The sequence below is a fragment of the Elephas maximus genome, chromosome 25, assembly GCF_024166365.1.
Source record: "Elephas maximus indicus isolate mEleMax1 chromosome 25, mEleMax1 primary haplotype, whole genome shotgun sequence".
Taxonomy (NCBI): domain Eukaryota; kingdom Metazoa; phylum Chordata; class Mammalia; order Proboscidea; family Elephantidae; genus Elephas; species Elephas maximus.
This window is the reverse complement of record NC_064843.1, coordinates 49,475,889-49,491,184: the sequence shown is the minus strand read 5'-3', so window position 1 is coordinate 49,491,184 and position 15,296 is coordinate 49,475,889. Positions and strand designations below refer to the sequence as shown.

At 47.6% G+C, this 15,296-nt stretch overlaps 1 protein-coding gene across 1 annotated transcript in view; it reads left to right on the top strand.

The window, feature by feature from the left end:
* Positions 1 to 15,296, top strand: part of JAG1 (jagged canonical Notch ligand 1) — a 39,104-nt gene that overhangs the window by 15,777 nt on the left and 8,031 nt on the right. The window contains exons 4-16 of the mRNA XM_049869895.1: positions 1,606 to 1,860; positions 3,522 to 3,582; positions 7,451 to 7,581; positions 8,022 to 8,141; positions 8,575 to 8,688; positions 10,297 to 10,410; positions 11,006 to 11,119; positions 11,534 to 11,580; positions 11,900 to 12,073; positions 12,696 to 12,846; positions 13,827 to 13,991; positions 14,466 to 14,579; positions 15,125 to 15,238. Coding sequence (XP_049725852.1) covers positions 1,606 to 1,860; positions 3,522 to 3,582; positions 7,451 to 7,581; positions 8,022 to 8,141; positions 8,575 to 8,688; positions 10,297 to 10,410; positions 11,006 to 11,119; positions 11,534 to 11,580; positions 11,900 to 12,073; positions 12,696 to 12,846; positions 13,827 to 13,991; positions 14,466 to 14,579; positions 15,125 to 15,238 — 1,674 coding nt within the window. The remainder of the gene's footprint in view (positions 1 to 1,605; positions 1,861 to 3,521; positions 3,583 to 7,450; positions 7,582 to 8,021; positions 8,142 to 8,574; positions 8,689 to 10,296; positions 10,411 to 11,005; positions 11,120 to 11,533; positions 11,581 to 11,899; positions 12,074 to 12,695; positions 12,847 to 13,826; positions 13,992 to 14,465; positions 14,580 to 15,124; positions 15,239 to 15,296) is intronic.

The following is a 15,296-nucleotide window of genomic DNA, read 5'->3' as shown; positions in this document are numbered from 1 at the left end:
ATCCAGGAGTTCCCGCATGCCTGGTCACCTACAGGGCTCGCATAGCCATGTGAGTGAGCACAGGCCTGGGGCCTAGGAGAACGGGTGTGGGTGGGTAAGAATCACAAAGATGTTAAGAGTAGGGCCTAGTGCTCTCTCTCCAAGGTGGCCTTGATGGCCTTGATTTTGACAAGGCGGTGAAGGGTTGGTGCTGGCAGGTTTAAGAAAACAAACACAAAACCAGGCTGGGTGCTGACTTAGCGTGTTGCTGCCTTTCCGTGTCCCTCCTCTGAACTCCTGACACCTGGCAGTTGGAGCTATTTTTGTACCAGTCGCTTCTCTCAGGCTAGATTATGGGTGAGCTCAGGGCAGGGACCCCTTCTTAACTCCTCTCGAGTGCTGCATGAGCTCTAGGCATTTCTCTTCCTCACTGGGAACATAGCTTGGCTCAAAAATAACTCAGGTCTACCTGTCTCTAAACTGGGGTAAAGTCTTTTCCGATCTGCCTCGGGCCAAGGTGAAATGTTTCAAGTTCATGGTGCTGCAGAATGCTAGTTTAAAAGGTGGCAAAGTTTATGGATTACAAAAACAACAAAAAAATAAAAACAGGATTGCAGTAACTTAGTCTACTACTCTGTCTTCCATAGAAGAGAATAGCTTTGAAGCAGACAAAAGTTTTTCTAAGCAAAACTACAAAATTCTAAAACTCGAAAAGACTGTTATCTTTTACATGGAGTAATTTTCTTCACGACCAGCATTCCATAAAGGGAAACCTTCCATAATATGTAAAGAGCGTTTGCGGTATGAACAACAATTTAGAAAAGTTGGTGAAGGAGAGAAACGGGTTACGCTTCACATGAAAGTGTTGCTCAACATTGCTCAATTAAATGCTAATTAAAACAAGAGATACCTCTTTACCTATCAGGCAAAGATCAGAAAGTTTCATAAGGTGCAGTGTTTGGCACTGCTGTTGGGAAACGTAATTTCCGATGCAGGCAGGAGGACGGATGACAGGGCCCTGCACTGGTGGGTAGCTTGGGAATGTCTGCGCACAGAAGTGGACTGGTGTGCACGTACTCTGATTCAGTGCTTCCACTTCTAGGAAATTTTCTTACTGCTAGAACCACACCCATGGGCAAATATACTCAAGGATGTTCATTGTGACTTTGCCTAAGCAAAAGACCAAAAACCACCCAAATGCACGTGACTTCAGAAACTGGATAAATTGTTTAGTTGTCCTTTGAGACAACTACAGTGAAAGCCCGGAGAGCCGGAACCTGTGTAAGGTGGAAACCTGTCAGAGAAGGAAAATGCAAGCATTTTGCGATAGAAAAGTGTTAAGACTGTACCATCAAAGGCGGAAAATTTGACGAACCCGGAAAGACAAGGTAGTCCCGGCGAGTTCCGGCTCTCACAGGCTTCACTGTCCATGCATCCATTGAAAAGGGTAAATAAGTGGAATGGTGATTGCCTCTGGGGAGGGGGCTGAACATTTCGTTTTCTGCCCTTTCATTCTGTTTGAATTTTGTACCGTGTGCATATGTTTTATTTTAAAATAGCCAAGATTGTCAGGAGAGGAGGTGCCATTATGAATGCGATTAAGTTTTTTTTTTTTTTTTCCTCTAGAACCTGACAGCATTATTGAAAAGGCTTCCCACTCGGGCATGATCAACCCCAGCCGGCAGTGGCAGACGCTGAAGCAGAACACAGGGGTTGCCCACTTTGAGTATCAGATCCGAGTGACCTGCGATGACTACTACTATGGCTTTGGCTGTAATAAGTTCTGCCGACCAAGAGATGACTTCTTTGGACACTATGCCTGTGACCAGAACGGCAACAAAACTTGCATGGAAGGCTGGATGGGGCCCGAGTGTAACAGAGGTGGGTGTGTGTGGGTGTTGGTGTGGTTGTGCGCGTGGGTGTGTGCGCCGGTGGGTTAGCCAGCCCCAAGTGGCGTTGCTTTTGGTGCCAGAAATTCTCACTCCACCAGTGGTCATGACAGTGGCATTTTGGCTGTTGTCTAGGCCTGAAACGTGATGATGCTGAGGTGGAAGATGCCATTGGTGGCCCTTTCCAGGTCCCTTTCACCTGGCAGGTTCCCCCTCACCCAGCTGTTGTGAGGGCTGTCTGTGAACTGCTCACAGGTGCCCCTCCTGAAAATTGTCCTCCTGGCTAAATAGGAGCCACTTCCAGGCCCCATCTCTTCGGCTCAGAGTCAGCAAATGACTGGCATGGGGTACAAAGGTCAGCCTCCTTTCCCTTACTTGGTGGTCCATTCACACTCCAGAGCTCCTCTCTGGACCAGTCTGAAGAGGACTCCAGCTGAGCCCAGCTCCCTCCTCTGACCTGTGGGCTGCCTTTCTCCCCTTCCCCTGTACACAAGTTCCCTTCTCAGGCTCTGCTACTAAGGAACCTGACCTAAAACAGATGTCAGATGGGACAGGGTTAGCCTGTCAAAGTTCAAACAGACAGTCCTGTAGTAAATGACAGCTTTCTGAGCTTTGACATCTTTGGGGCCCTGGTGTTGAGGGAGGGGATACCTGATGAGCTTGCGCTGTCTTACTTCTGTCGAGTAGAAAGTAGATAAACTTTCAAAGGGGCTGTCTGCTCTCCAGCCCCACCTACTAGAATTGAGTGCTTCTCATTCATGGTGACTTGATGGGTCATTCTAGTTAGTCATGCAGTACCTTCTCATGAACGTTACTGTAACCCTGCTTATTTTGCATAATTAGGTAAATTCCTTCAAGATAAACTCAAAATAAGAAATGAATTTGTTTTGAAATGGGACTGAGGACAGGAAAAGGAGCAAGGGGTTTACAGCTCTCCTGGGCAATGCTGCTTTCTTAAATAACTGGAGACAAGCATTTAAAAGGGGTGACATTTCTGGAATGCCGATGGAAAGGAGGAATTGATAGGCTAAATGTATTTCAAGTAGTCTCCATAACAATTATTTAAACTAGCTGATGTTGAGCGTTTTTTTTAATGTCTCCCCAAATTTTTTAAATGAAAGAAGCAGCATTGTTTTGTGAGAACACTTTGTAAATGTACCACCAGGCCTGGCCACTCCATTAGCCCAGCAGATGAAGCCAGCCTGCTTGGCTCTGCTGGCCACATGGGCTTTTGAGACCATGTGGTAGGGGGTTATGGAGGCTGAATGTGCCCTGATTGGGACAGCACTGGGACAAGATTGTCTATACCTTTCTTTTCTCTTTTGGTGAGGGTGGTCATGGGCTGGGTGGGAAATGACAGGGCACGGCTAACGGAGCCAGGGGGTGGCTTTTGTGTGGAGAGGCTGGATGAAGTCCCTCCCTTCCCATCAACTTGCCTGCATTTTGTCCCCAAACGAGATCATGTTTTGAGGATCTGCTAACCGTGGCCTTGAAGTTTAAAGCTGAGTTTGTTATTTGGGCACCTCCTGTCTTCCTCTCCTTGCAATGGACTTGATATGAGATCTCTTAAAATCGTGGATTTTGTAGGCTTAAAGTACTAGGCCGTTCTCATGAAACAAGCAGCCTGCTGATGCATCCTTCTATTTTTTACAGCTATTTGCAGACAGGGCTGTAGTCCCAAGCACGGGTCCTGCAAACTCCCTGGCGACTGCAGGTAAACAACTACACACTGCTCGTTTTTTACAGAATGTGTTTTCCTTTCATGCAAGTCAGGGATGGACTTTTATTGTGACTATGCCTCTTTCTCTTTGGAGGACAAGAAAACTTAAAAAAATAAAAAATCAGATAGTCACATCCGAAGCTTATTCAATTATCCCAGCTGTCTGGTGGAATGCACATACTTCTCTCTTGGAGGAGGAAAAAAAAGTCTTAGGGGCATAGTCAGTGACTTCATGTATTAACTGTTCTGTAAATTGATAACACATTTTTATAATCTTCAGCTTAAAGTGCTAATGGACTAAGATGGAGGGTTGTGGGCATGCTTCCTCGTGTCTCTCCTCCCCCACCCTGGTGGTTTTCCCTCGGCCTGCCCTCCCCCTCTGTTCCCATCAATAGGCGAGAGTCTAGCATTCTTTAGAATGGGATTAGTACAATCTCCTGGCCCCTTTGCAGTCGGAAGCCCAGCCAGTGCTGAGAGGTTAATGGCTGCGTTGGAATCTTGTCAGTTGAGCCTGATGAATGTAGACGTTTGCTGCTGGCCTTTGAAGTCAGTTCTTTTATGGTCCAGGACAAGGCAAAAGCCAGACCTACCCCCCCACCTCCGCTTCATGATGACGGTTTGGGGGAACTTCTTGAAATGTGCGCTACCCGACTTTGGGAAAGGCTTGTTACAAGAAATATTGTTCGTGTCTGTGGCATTTTGACACGATCCCATACTTTTCCTCTCCCTCTTCCCAAATTTTTAAGGATTACCAGATGTAATATGACACTGAGTGGGTTCTTTGGGTCTGCCACTTTTGCCCCTAAAGCCACTCTGGTTTGAGCTAAGAGAGTTCTGTTTGTGAATTGAAACCAGTGTGGTTCAAACTGAGTTACCTGAGGCTCTTGTTAAAATGTCTGAGTTGGAACCAAGTCTCCTCATTTCTAACAAGCTCCCAGGTAATGCTGATGTTGCTTTGGGAAGCATTGCCCTGAAAGCGTCAGTCTTCAAAGCATAATTCCCAGAATTAACCTGGGATCGCTTAAAATGCAGGTTCCTGGGCTCCACTCCAAGCCTGCTGAACCCCAGTCCCTCAGTTTGATGGCCCAGGAATCTGCATTTTGACAAGCTCACCTCATGACTTTGCCAATCAGTAAATTTTGACTGCTGCTTTAGGGAGAATTGTCTGTGATCTTTAACCTTTTAAGATGTCACCACTCTCTCTGTTCACCTCCCCTGCAAGGGGAACACTGAACTCTGAGGCTTGCAGCTAAAATGGGATTCAGGGCACTTGGAAGTCAAAAGAAGGCTGTCCTGAAGTTGTCTTCTTCCACATCAGAAAGATAGTTTTTTTTTTTTTTCTGGAAGGCAGAGGGGAAGTAATCGCCCTGCTGGTTGGAATACTCACCCTATTGGAGGCAGCCAATTGTAACATTTAACAGCAGCACAGCTGTTTGGGGTTGAGCAGGAATCCACCTACATTAACTCTTCCTAATTAAGGGTTTCGTGGAGAGAGTCAGATCTGAGGTGCTGTTAGTGACTGTACCTGCTCCATGCTCAGATGAGTGTCAGCAGAGGCTGACCACGATTTGTGCTACCGTCATCAGAATACACACTCTGCCTCGCAGCGGGAGGACCCTCCCAGCTAGAACGACAGGCTTTGTTTCCAGAATTGAGCCCTTTCTCTTTCGAAGTCTCACCTCCCACTCCGTGCCCAGACACGCACTGGTGCCCTTATTTACTTAAGGTGCCGCTTTCCCACGCGTCATTTGCATAGTCTTCCAGCCCGTTTGGTTTGGTTCTTCCTACCTTGAAAGAAAATCAAAACAGAATCTTCTAGCTAAGGAAGTTCAGGGTACGTCCTCCTCCAGAAATAGTTGAATGGCAAGTTCCCTGTAAGTTGTCTTTTGGATTATGTATTACAGAATTTTTTTTTTTTTTAACCTGGAGAAATTTCACTGGTTTTGTTGTTCCCAGGCAGGCGCAGACTGCCTTTCCTGGGTGCACTTGATTGCGAGCCTGCCAATAATATCAAACTTAATTATGAATCATCCTATGAGGAAAGTCACTTCAGTTTCTCATGAGAACCTTAATCATATATTATTAAACAGGGATAACTTGGTGGATGCCTCTTTTAGGGTCAGTATTTTTATTTGTTTTCTTTTGAAGTCATCCAAGCCCTCTTGGGGTTCCATTTTTATGCTTGGGGATTGAACTCTCCATTAATTAAGAGGTGAGATTGGGTCCTCAAGCTGCAGCCTCTTGCCTTTATTAGGCAAATTGAAGAGGTGTAGGGATCCTTAATTTGGAAGGGAATAAGGCAAGACAGCAAGGAGATTGCTTTTTCCAAATGAGTTCCCTCTTACTATCTTTCAAGCTGCTGAGAATATGAATCTTTACAGAGTGGTTCTACCCACCTCCCACTAGCTTGGCTATCCTCTTTTATTTTTAAAATTTCTACCGGGTTTACTTTGCTCGTATGTTACTCCTTGAGTCACTTGCCATTTAGACTGACGTTAACATTTTACATAAACTAGAACACTGAATGTGATTAATCTTAAACCACATATTCTTGTGGGTTTTTTGTATCTGGGTGTGGATGGCTTGCTTTTAAAAGTTAGGAAGTGGTTAGTCAGTATTCTCAGGGGTTAAGCTGATTCTTGGCCCGGGGTGATTAGCTATTAGCTAGATCCTATAATTTTCCCATGACAAGGATTTGCTCGCCTGACTCCAGCTCTCTGGAAACTGAACGGCCTTCCTTCGGTGGGGGCTTGTTTGCCAGCGTTACAGCCAAGCAACTTAAGGGAGTGCTTGCTTCTGATTGTGGCTTTTTCCCAGGTCCTGTCCTGGAAGTACTCTGCTTGCCCTGTTCCTAGCTCACCCCAACCTGCATTCTTAGTAGTAGAGCCGGTAGCTCTCTGCTGTGGTCCCTATTCCCCTCACCCCCTTTGTTAAAACTTGCTTTTTAAGAAGGCCGTTAAAGTTTCAGAGGGCTTGAAACATGAGGGGAGAATGGTTTGAGACCCTGCCCTCTCTCCCACCCCAGGTGAAGGTTTATGTTTGTGTTTTTGTTTGGGGATCAAAGGCACCATTTGGCTCTGATAGAACCAAAACTCGACTCCCTTCCCCCGACACCAGATAAACTTAGGTGACCTTTTTTTTTTTTTTGCAAAGTGAGAAATAACTATAAAATAAATTAGCATAAACATCAGCGGTAATGGGTCATAAATTATCTGTTGAATTGGTTCCAAGGGCTGTTGCTTCCCTCCCCTTCCCTACAGAAATGGGTTTAGAGATTCCACCCTTGTCTTTGCACAAGGAGGGCGCCCCTTTCCCTGCTAGTTTGTTTGGTTTTATAGAGCTGCGGCATCAAGCCGACGCAGTTTCCTCCAGCACTTGGTGTCTTGTTGCATTTTTGTGTGCCGGGGTCACGACTTGCTGTTGAGACAAAGAGGCCAAGCCATGCTGCTGTATAAAAATGGCTGCAAATGCTGCCTCTGTGGAGACCTTCACGGGGCCATTGTCACTGGAGCGTCCCTTCCCTTTCCCTCTATAGTCTGCGGACAAAGTCCCGAGATTGATTGATTCCATACCCCCACCCCAGTCTCATTGGTGTGAGCCCCAGAAGAGAGTGGCTTTGTGACCAGGCAGGCAGTGCCACGCTGGCCTCTCCCCAAACAGCCCCCCCTTTGTCAGAGGCTGCTGGGAGAAGACCAATTGTTAAAATGTCTGTTTATAAGGAGCCCCAGACAAACCTTGACAATTTACCCTGCCGTCATCAAAAGCAAAACAAAACAGAAAGCTCTGGACAGCGCAGGCTTCTGCGGTCATAGAGCACGTCTCCTTGGTGCTCCAGAGGCTAAGTGGTGCTGTCTGTGTCCAGGTGCCAGTACGGCTGGCAGGGCCTATACTGCGACAAGTGCATCCCGCACCCTGGCTGTGTTCATGGCACCTGCGTTGAGCCCTGGCAGTGCCTCTGCGAGACCAACTGGGGCGGCCAGCTCTGTGACAAAGGTATGCCCATCAGGGATGGAGGCACGGGCTGAGGGGGACCCAGGCCTCAGAGAGGGGTACCGAGATCTTGAGGGGGGTGGGAATGGTGGTCGTTTGGTTCTTTTATTCTTTGCTGTAGTGACTCTTGGAAACCCTGGTGGCATAGTGGTTAAGTGCTACAGCTGCTAACCAAAGGGTTGGCAGTTCGGATCCACCAGGAGCTCCTTGGAAACTCTATGGGGCAGTTCTACTCTGTCCTGTAGGATCACTATGAATTGGAATCGACTTGATAGCACTGGGTTTGGTTTTTCTTGGTAGTGACTCTTTCCGAATCTATCTGAATGTGCCTTTAACACTATGGGGTTTTTTTTTTAATTTTATTTTAAAGAGGTGTGGGGCTTAGGAACGCCATGGGTTGGCAGTCTTAGAGTCTGCCCTTGACTTCGGGATCTTTCTGGCAGATCTTAATTACTGCGGGACTCATCAGCCGTGTCTCAACGGGGGAACTTGTAGCAACACGGGTCCTGACAAATATCAGTGTTCCTGCCCTGAGGGGTATTCAGGACCCAACTGTGAAATTGGTAAGTGATCTAGGCTCAATGGGATCCCTGTAACTTTTCTGTACACTCAACGGAAACAAGCAAAAACACTTAAGTATTTGTAAAAAGGTGAAAAGATCTTGCAGAGTTAAGACTAGCTGTTCCAGCAGCTTTAGGGGTCATTGAAACTTCTTTGTGAGGCCCTGAAGTTATCTGGGTGATGTTGCTTAGTGTAGGAGGCAGTGCGAGGTGCAGGTGACCCCAGCTTCGAGATGTCTTGGAATGTGGCTGGAGACAGCTGAGCAAGAAAGATGGCTTCCTTTCCTCCCTTGATGCTCACAGCGGGGCTGTATCACAAACTTGCTTTTATTTTTGAAACATACTTGAACTGGCCTCCAGGTGTGGGATTTGGGGAAGGGAGGTATGGGTAGCACCAAGAAGGCGTCTCTTGCTGACCAACATCCTGGTTTTGCAGCGGAGCACGCCTGCCTCTCTGATCCTTGCCACAATGGAGGAAGCTGCAAGGAGACCTCGCTGGGCTTTGAGTGTGGGTGTTCTCCTGGCTGGACTGGCCCCACGTGCTCCACGAGTAAGTCGAGTTTGTGGTCCACGTCCATTCCAAAGGATTGTTGTGCCAAGATGCAGGGCTGGAGAAAGAGATAGCTGGGCTCGCGGTCCCGTGTGAACGTCACAGTGATGCATCTTCTTGGCGGGAGCTGGGTGGAGAGTCTGGTGGCTTGAGCCTCAGCTTGTGCGTCTGGAAGTCTCCCATACAGTCGTCCCACCCTCGCTAAGCTAGCGTGTCATCGTAAGTTGTTGATTCTGACTCATGGTAGTCCCGTGTGTGTAGAGTAGAACTGCTCTAGAGGGTTATCAAGGCTTTTTGCAAGCAGGTCACTAGGCCTGCCTCCCAACGCGGCTCTGGGTGGGTTCAAACTGCCAAACTTTTAGCTGGCACTTGAGTGCTTAACTGTTTGTGCCGTTCTGGGAGACCTCACTAAGCTAGCATGTGTATCTGTTACTGGAAGAAAAGCTTTGAAGGGATAGCTCATTTCTTTGCATGTGCTTCTCAGAGCTCATCCAAATCACAGTTATTCTCCCTGCAGCAGGCAAAGGCCACCTGTCACCTGTGAGTCACCGCTGACTTTTGCCATGGAGACAGGTGACCCTGAAAGAAGAGCCTGCAAATGTGTACGCGGCTGTGCTGTTACCACTCTGTGAAACCTGTCTATACACCAGAGCCTCCTGAGGGGCTTTAATATGTAGACTCTGTGGCCCCACAGTCCCCACCCTGAATGGGAGTCCGTATTGTTTACTAAGCCCCTGAAATTGTGAGGTGCACCCAGGCCCGAGAACCACGGTTACACAGCACCCCAAGAGCAGCACACGGTGGGGTTAAGGACCTGGGTTCTGGTCCAGACTACCTGAGCTGGCACCGTAGCCCTGATGAGATGGGATCATGACAATTCCCCTCTTTTCTCATTGTCCTGGAGACTAAGTGGGCAAGTTCATGAACAGAGCCCAGCACATCCTAAGTGCTCGGTGAATGTAGGAGTACGAACAGTTAACACACTTGGCTGTTAGCTGAAAAAAGGTTAGAGGTTCGGGTCTACCGAGAGGAACCTCTGAAGAAAGGCCTGGCAATCTACTTGCCAAAAAAAAAAAATCCCTGAAAACCCTATGGAGCACAGTTCTGTCTTCGTACACATGAGGTTGCCATGAATCAGAATTAACTCAACTGTTTGTTTGTTTTTGTAAATAGTCTGGAAGTGGGGTAGGGTTTTCATGTGTAAAGAAGTGTTATTTTTCCTTACCTCTTCTTGGCTGCATCTGGGTCCTGATGAAGCTTTAAAAATAAAGACTAGGCAGATAGAGATGTCCTATGTTGCTAGGTAGTTGATGCTCAGTGTATCCAGCTGCCTCCCCCTCAACCCCCCACCCGCCTATGCACAGCCCACCCCGCTGCTTAGGTCAGGGATTAAATGAACTGGGGCAGTGGAGGATTTAAAGCTAAAAAAAAAAAAAAAAAGCTTCCGGCCTGCCTTCACACCGCCACCCCCCTCGTCCTTCTGTAGCTTTACTTATAGCAAGTACCTGGCTTATAAACGAGGTGGCCTCATGTGAGCGGTGGTATTAAATCTAATTGTCAAATGGATTGCAATTAAATGACCAGTGCCTTTGCCTTTCTGTTAAACAGACATTGATGACTGTTCTCCAAATAACTGTTCCCACGGGGGGACCTGCCAGGACTTGGTTAATGGATTTAAATGTGTGTGCCCTCCCCAGTGGACTGGCAAGACATGTCAGATAGGTAAGAAAATTCTGGCAACTGTAATTCCTGTACAAAGGGTGGCTTTGCTAACCAGAGCTGTCAGGAAGATGAGCGTGTGGCCAGCTGTGAGTGTGTACTCCATCATACTGAGCAGTCATTTATTATCGAGAGTCTAGCGGGCCTGGGAGAAAAACTTGAATGCAAATGGCCTTGCCCTTTTAGGCCCTGTGGGAAAGTCACAAGATTCCTTGAACCATGTCAATCGTCCTTCCGAGGAGTGTTCAGCTGGATTCCAAATCGCAGATGATCTCATGAGGAATGAGCTGTCTGCATTCTTTTTGCCACATTTAAATCCCAGCAACTAGGCTGCCTCTCACGGAGATGCCTGGTGGCTTTCAGCTCTTCTTTTGGGGACCTGTTGTGTTAACCAGCAGCCAGAGAGTTATCAATGAGTATCGTTTGTTGGGTAACAGCCAGGGAGACAGCTCCGATACTCAAAATAGAGTGAACCTTGTTCTCTTATTTCTTTGGCTTATTAAAATGTCTCATACTTCCAGACAGAAACTATGGGTGTGTGGGTTTGGAGGTGGGGGGTAGAACTCAGTTTCTCACTGCTCATTGCATGTTCTTTCAGATGCCAACGAATGCGAGGCCAAACCTTGTGTAAATGCTAAGTCCTGTAAGAATCTGATTGGGGGCTACTACTGTGATTGTCTTCCTGGCTGGATGGGCCAGAATTGTGACATCAGTGAGTGACTTTGTTTCTTTGGATTTTGCTTTTCACAAAAGCTGGGCTGGTGGCAGCCTGGGCCATAGCGAGTGCCAGCTCTGAGACTTGGTACTAGAAGGAAAGCTTCATAGCAGAATGTTTTTAGAGAGGGAGTGGTCAGCACAGAAATGAAAACAGGCTTTATCAGGCTCATTAGCTGGTAACGGCCATATTCTGATAAGATGGCTAAAACAATGCTGTGAAGTTTCACCGGGCTCAGTCTGGAAGAACTAGGGAGGGTTCCCACCCAGCGTAATAGCCTTATCTCAAGGGAAGCATGCAGGAAATCTGATTTCGAAGCTTTTATCTGTCCTGAGCGAAGGAGACTTTTTCAATTAAACCCAATTTCAATGTAAATGGCCTCCTTAATGGGATGCCTTGTTTGTTTTTTAGATATTAATGACTGCCGTGGCCAGTGTCAGAATGACGCCTCTTGTCGGGTAAGTAAACCTTCATCTCAATCAAGATTTTGGCAATTGAAGACAAATCTTAAGATAGATGTGGCTGTGGGAAAGGTTTGTCCCTGCAAGGTTTGAAAACGCAGGTGAAAATTGAGCCTATTGACGTTTAACCAGGGCTCATGTTAACCCAGCGTCATCTTGAAGGCGTGCTAATAGCCGGTCCGCTAACACATTTCAAGAGGTTTGGCATTCACAGTGAATCAGCTGAACTGCGACAGTTGCGCTATACCATTGGAGCCGTGTGTTTGTGGAGCACACAGGGAAAAAAGCATGTGTCTCTCCCCTCCTTCTCCTCCAGGATTTGGTTAATGGTTATCGCTGTATCTGTCCACCTGGCTATGCAGGCGATCACTGTGAGAGAGACATCGATGAATGCGCCAGCAACCCCTGTTTGAATGGGGGTCACTGTCAGAATGAAATCAACAGATTCCAGTGTCTGTGTCCCACTGGTTTCTCGGGAAACCTCTGTCAGGTGAGCGGTGGCGGACCCTCAAGTGGCCACATTTCTGCAGCGGAGCCAGCCCCTCCTCCCTGCCCCATGGCTGCCCTCCTTGACTCTGGTGTCTAGGGTTTGTGTGAAATCTGTTGACATCTCGTTGACTAGGGATCTCTGCTAGACACATGTGGGGGGAAAGATACTGATAAATGATTTTTTTTTTTTTTTTTTGGAGCCCTGGTGATGCAGTCGTTAAGAGCTCCGCTGCTAGCCAAAAGGTCAGCAGTTTGAATCCACCAGTTGCTCCTTGGAAACCCCATGGGGCAGTTCTATTCTGCCCTATAAATAGGGTCCCTATGAGTCAGCACTGACTCGATGGCAACAGGTTTGGTTTTAGTGTGTTTTTTTTTTGTTTTTGGTAGCTGTCTGGCTTTGTGTTCCCGTTTCGTCCCCCACCACCGAGCTCTCTGACTCTGCCTGTGTGTTTTAAATGCTTACCTGAACCCTGGCCATCCCTAGGCTGTCTGTATATTCTGCAGCAAGTTCTCCTAATAGAGACAGATGAAGGGGTCAGAGTCCCCTGTTGGCTGCCCCCGAGAAGTTACAATTACGCCTTTGTTTTACTTTGATTCCTCTTCCCCTTTGCTGATACTCGCAGTCAGACGTAGATTATTGTGAGCCCAATCCCTGCCAGAATGGTGCCCAGTGCTACAACCGTGCCAGCGACTATTTCTGCAAGTGTCCCGAGGACTACGAGGGCAAGAACTGCTCACACCTGAAAGACCATTGCCGCACAACCCCCTGTGAAGGTACTGCCTTCCCACCAGGGCCTGGCCGCCCTGAGTCTTGCCTGTCTTTTCCCCATTTGTTCCTGGCCCTGGGCACTCTCAGAAGCAGTACGGGTGAGGAGCACCTCTAGGTGGAAAGCCCTTACCTGACTGTGTAGAGAAGCTAGAACATGTGGAAACAACCTGTGTGAGTCCGCCTGTGGAAGAACTGTGTTTCCAAGTAGCCCAGGGGAGAGACTCTGAAGTCCATTTATGATTGCTATTCTGGGGTGGGCTGATTTGCAACCCCGAGACAAATTCCTTACAACAGCGCTGCCCAGTAGAACTTCCTGCGACAGTGTAAACATTTTATATCTGTGCTGTCCTCCGGTATGACAGCCACGAGCCACAGGTGGGTGTGAACATTTAGAATGTGACTGCTGCAGCTGACATTTCATTTCATTTAAATAGCCACATATGGCTTGGGGCCACTGTGTGGGGCAGCTTGTCCTTTATGTAGCCCTACTTAAGGAAGTAAGGAAACCCTGGTGGCATAATGGTTAAGAGCTATGGCTGCTAACCAAAGGGTCAGCAGTTCGAATCTACCAGGTGGTCCTTGGAAACCCTATGGGGCAGCCCTACTCTGTCCTATAGGGTCACTATGAGTCAGAATGGACTCGACTGTAATGGGTTTTTGTTTTTTTTTTCTTTAAGGAAGTAAAGCTGGTTGTTTTCCCTTAGCAAGCTTCAGCCAATTGGGTAGATGTCAAAGGTGGGATGAAAGATTGATCTGTTCTTGAAACTTGGCTACATTTGGAGAAAATACTCTTTAAAAAAAACTATTCCCTCTACCTGGAGCCTTATCTTTGCTTGTCACAGCGGGACATGGCAAGTTGCCAGAATCTCTGGACTTCTCACCATCATTAGCCAAAGGGTGCCCATCCCAGGAAAGCGGGCTTGGCTTGGGAACGCTGTGTGTTTTGGGTCCGTGACTGCGATCTAATCCCAAGTCTGTCTTCTAGTGATTGACAGCTGCACCGTGGCCATGGCCTCCAATGATACTCCCGAAGGGGTGCGGTACATTTCCTCGAACGTCTGTGGTCCCCATGGGAAGTGCAAGAGTCAGTCGGGAGGCAAGTTCACCTGTGACTGCAACAAAGGCTTCACTGGAACATACTGCCACGAAAGTAAGACCCCTCAGGTGCCCCCACCCTGCATTTCCCAGCTCTGTGGATCCTTGAGCTTTGTTTTAGGCAGTTAGAAACAGTAAGATAGGGAGAAATTAAAGGTTTATCATTACACCTGGGATTTAAGACAGATGGCGTGTCTGATTTGCCAGACCACTCTGAACCTTTAGGGATTATTTTAGAATGTTCTGGAATCTTAACTAGTTTGGGTGGTCCCTCTTTGTGTAGGTGTTTCTTCCTCACTCCCATCAAATGGCTTGGCGTGTGAGGGCATTAAATACAATGTACGAGGCACTCTGGAAGCCCCTGCCTGATAAGCCTGCCCAACTAATTCGAGAAACAGTCCTTTGAGAGTTTAGAATGTTGCGGTACCAGGGGTGTTTTCTAGGGAGGCAGCTGTGAAAGCCACAGTGCTTGCCAGTGCATTACTTGTCCTTCACTTCCGTCTCACTTTTTTTTCCCCCCCTTTCACAGATATTAATGACTGTGAGAGCAACCCCTGTAGAAATGGTGGCACATGCATTGATGGTGTCAACTCCTACAAGTGTATCTGTAGTGACGGCTGGGAGGGCGCCTATTGTGAAACCAGTGAGTCAGTGGTCTTCTGGGGACAGGTGGCTCTGGGGTGTGGGGGAGGGCTAGGGAGAAAGGGGCTAATTCCACTTCAGCTTGCAGGGGCCTCCCTCTTTTTAATGGAAACCCCTGGCAGTAAGACCCCACTGATTTCTGCCATGAGTAGCAGGGCCCATGTCCTGTTGACATCCGTTAGCGCTGACAACAGCTAGAGGGAGTGAGACTGTGTGATTAGCATAATAAATACCCCGCTTCCAAGGAAGTACCCATCTTTCTGTCAGTCTTGATTTTAATTTCGGTCAGACTTGATGATAATTTCTATGGGAGTTAAAGGGCCTGCCCCCATCTTGCCTAACTTGCAGCATTAAAAATAATCCAGTTGGAGGGTCCTTTACTGGAAAAGGGTCATCACGTTTAGGTCCTGGGACTGTTGATCCCATTCTTAGAACTCGAGGACGAAAAAGTGGGAGTTGAATGTGGCGGTAGAAAAGGCTTGGCTCCTCTGTGTTGAAAATAGTTCTAGAAACTTCTTCAGCTGAGTGTTCCATCTTTCCTTCTAGATATTAATGACTGCAGCCAGAACCCTTGCCACAATGGGGGCACATGCCGGGACCTGGTCAACGACTTTTACTGCGACTGTAAAAATGGGTGGAAAGGAAAGACATGCCACTCGCGTAAGTGGGGGCTTCCCTCGAATCCCATCTTTCAGGACCACTCCCTCCCTGTCTTCTG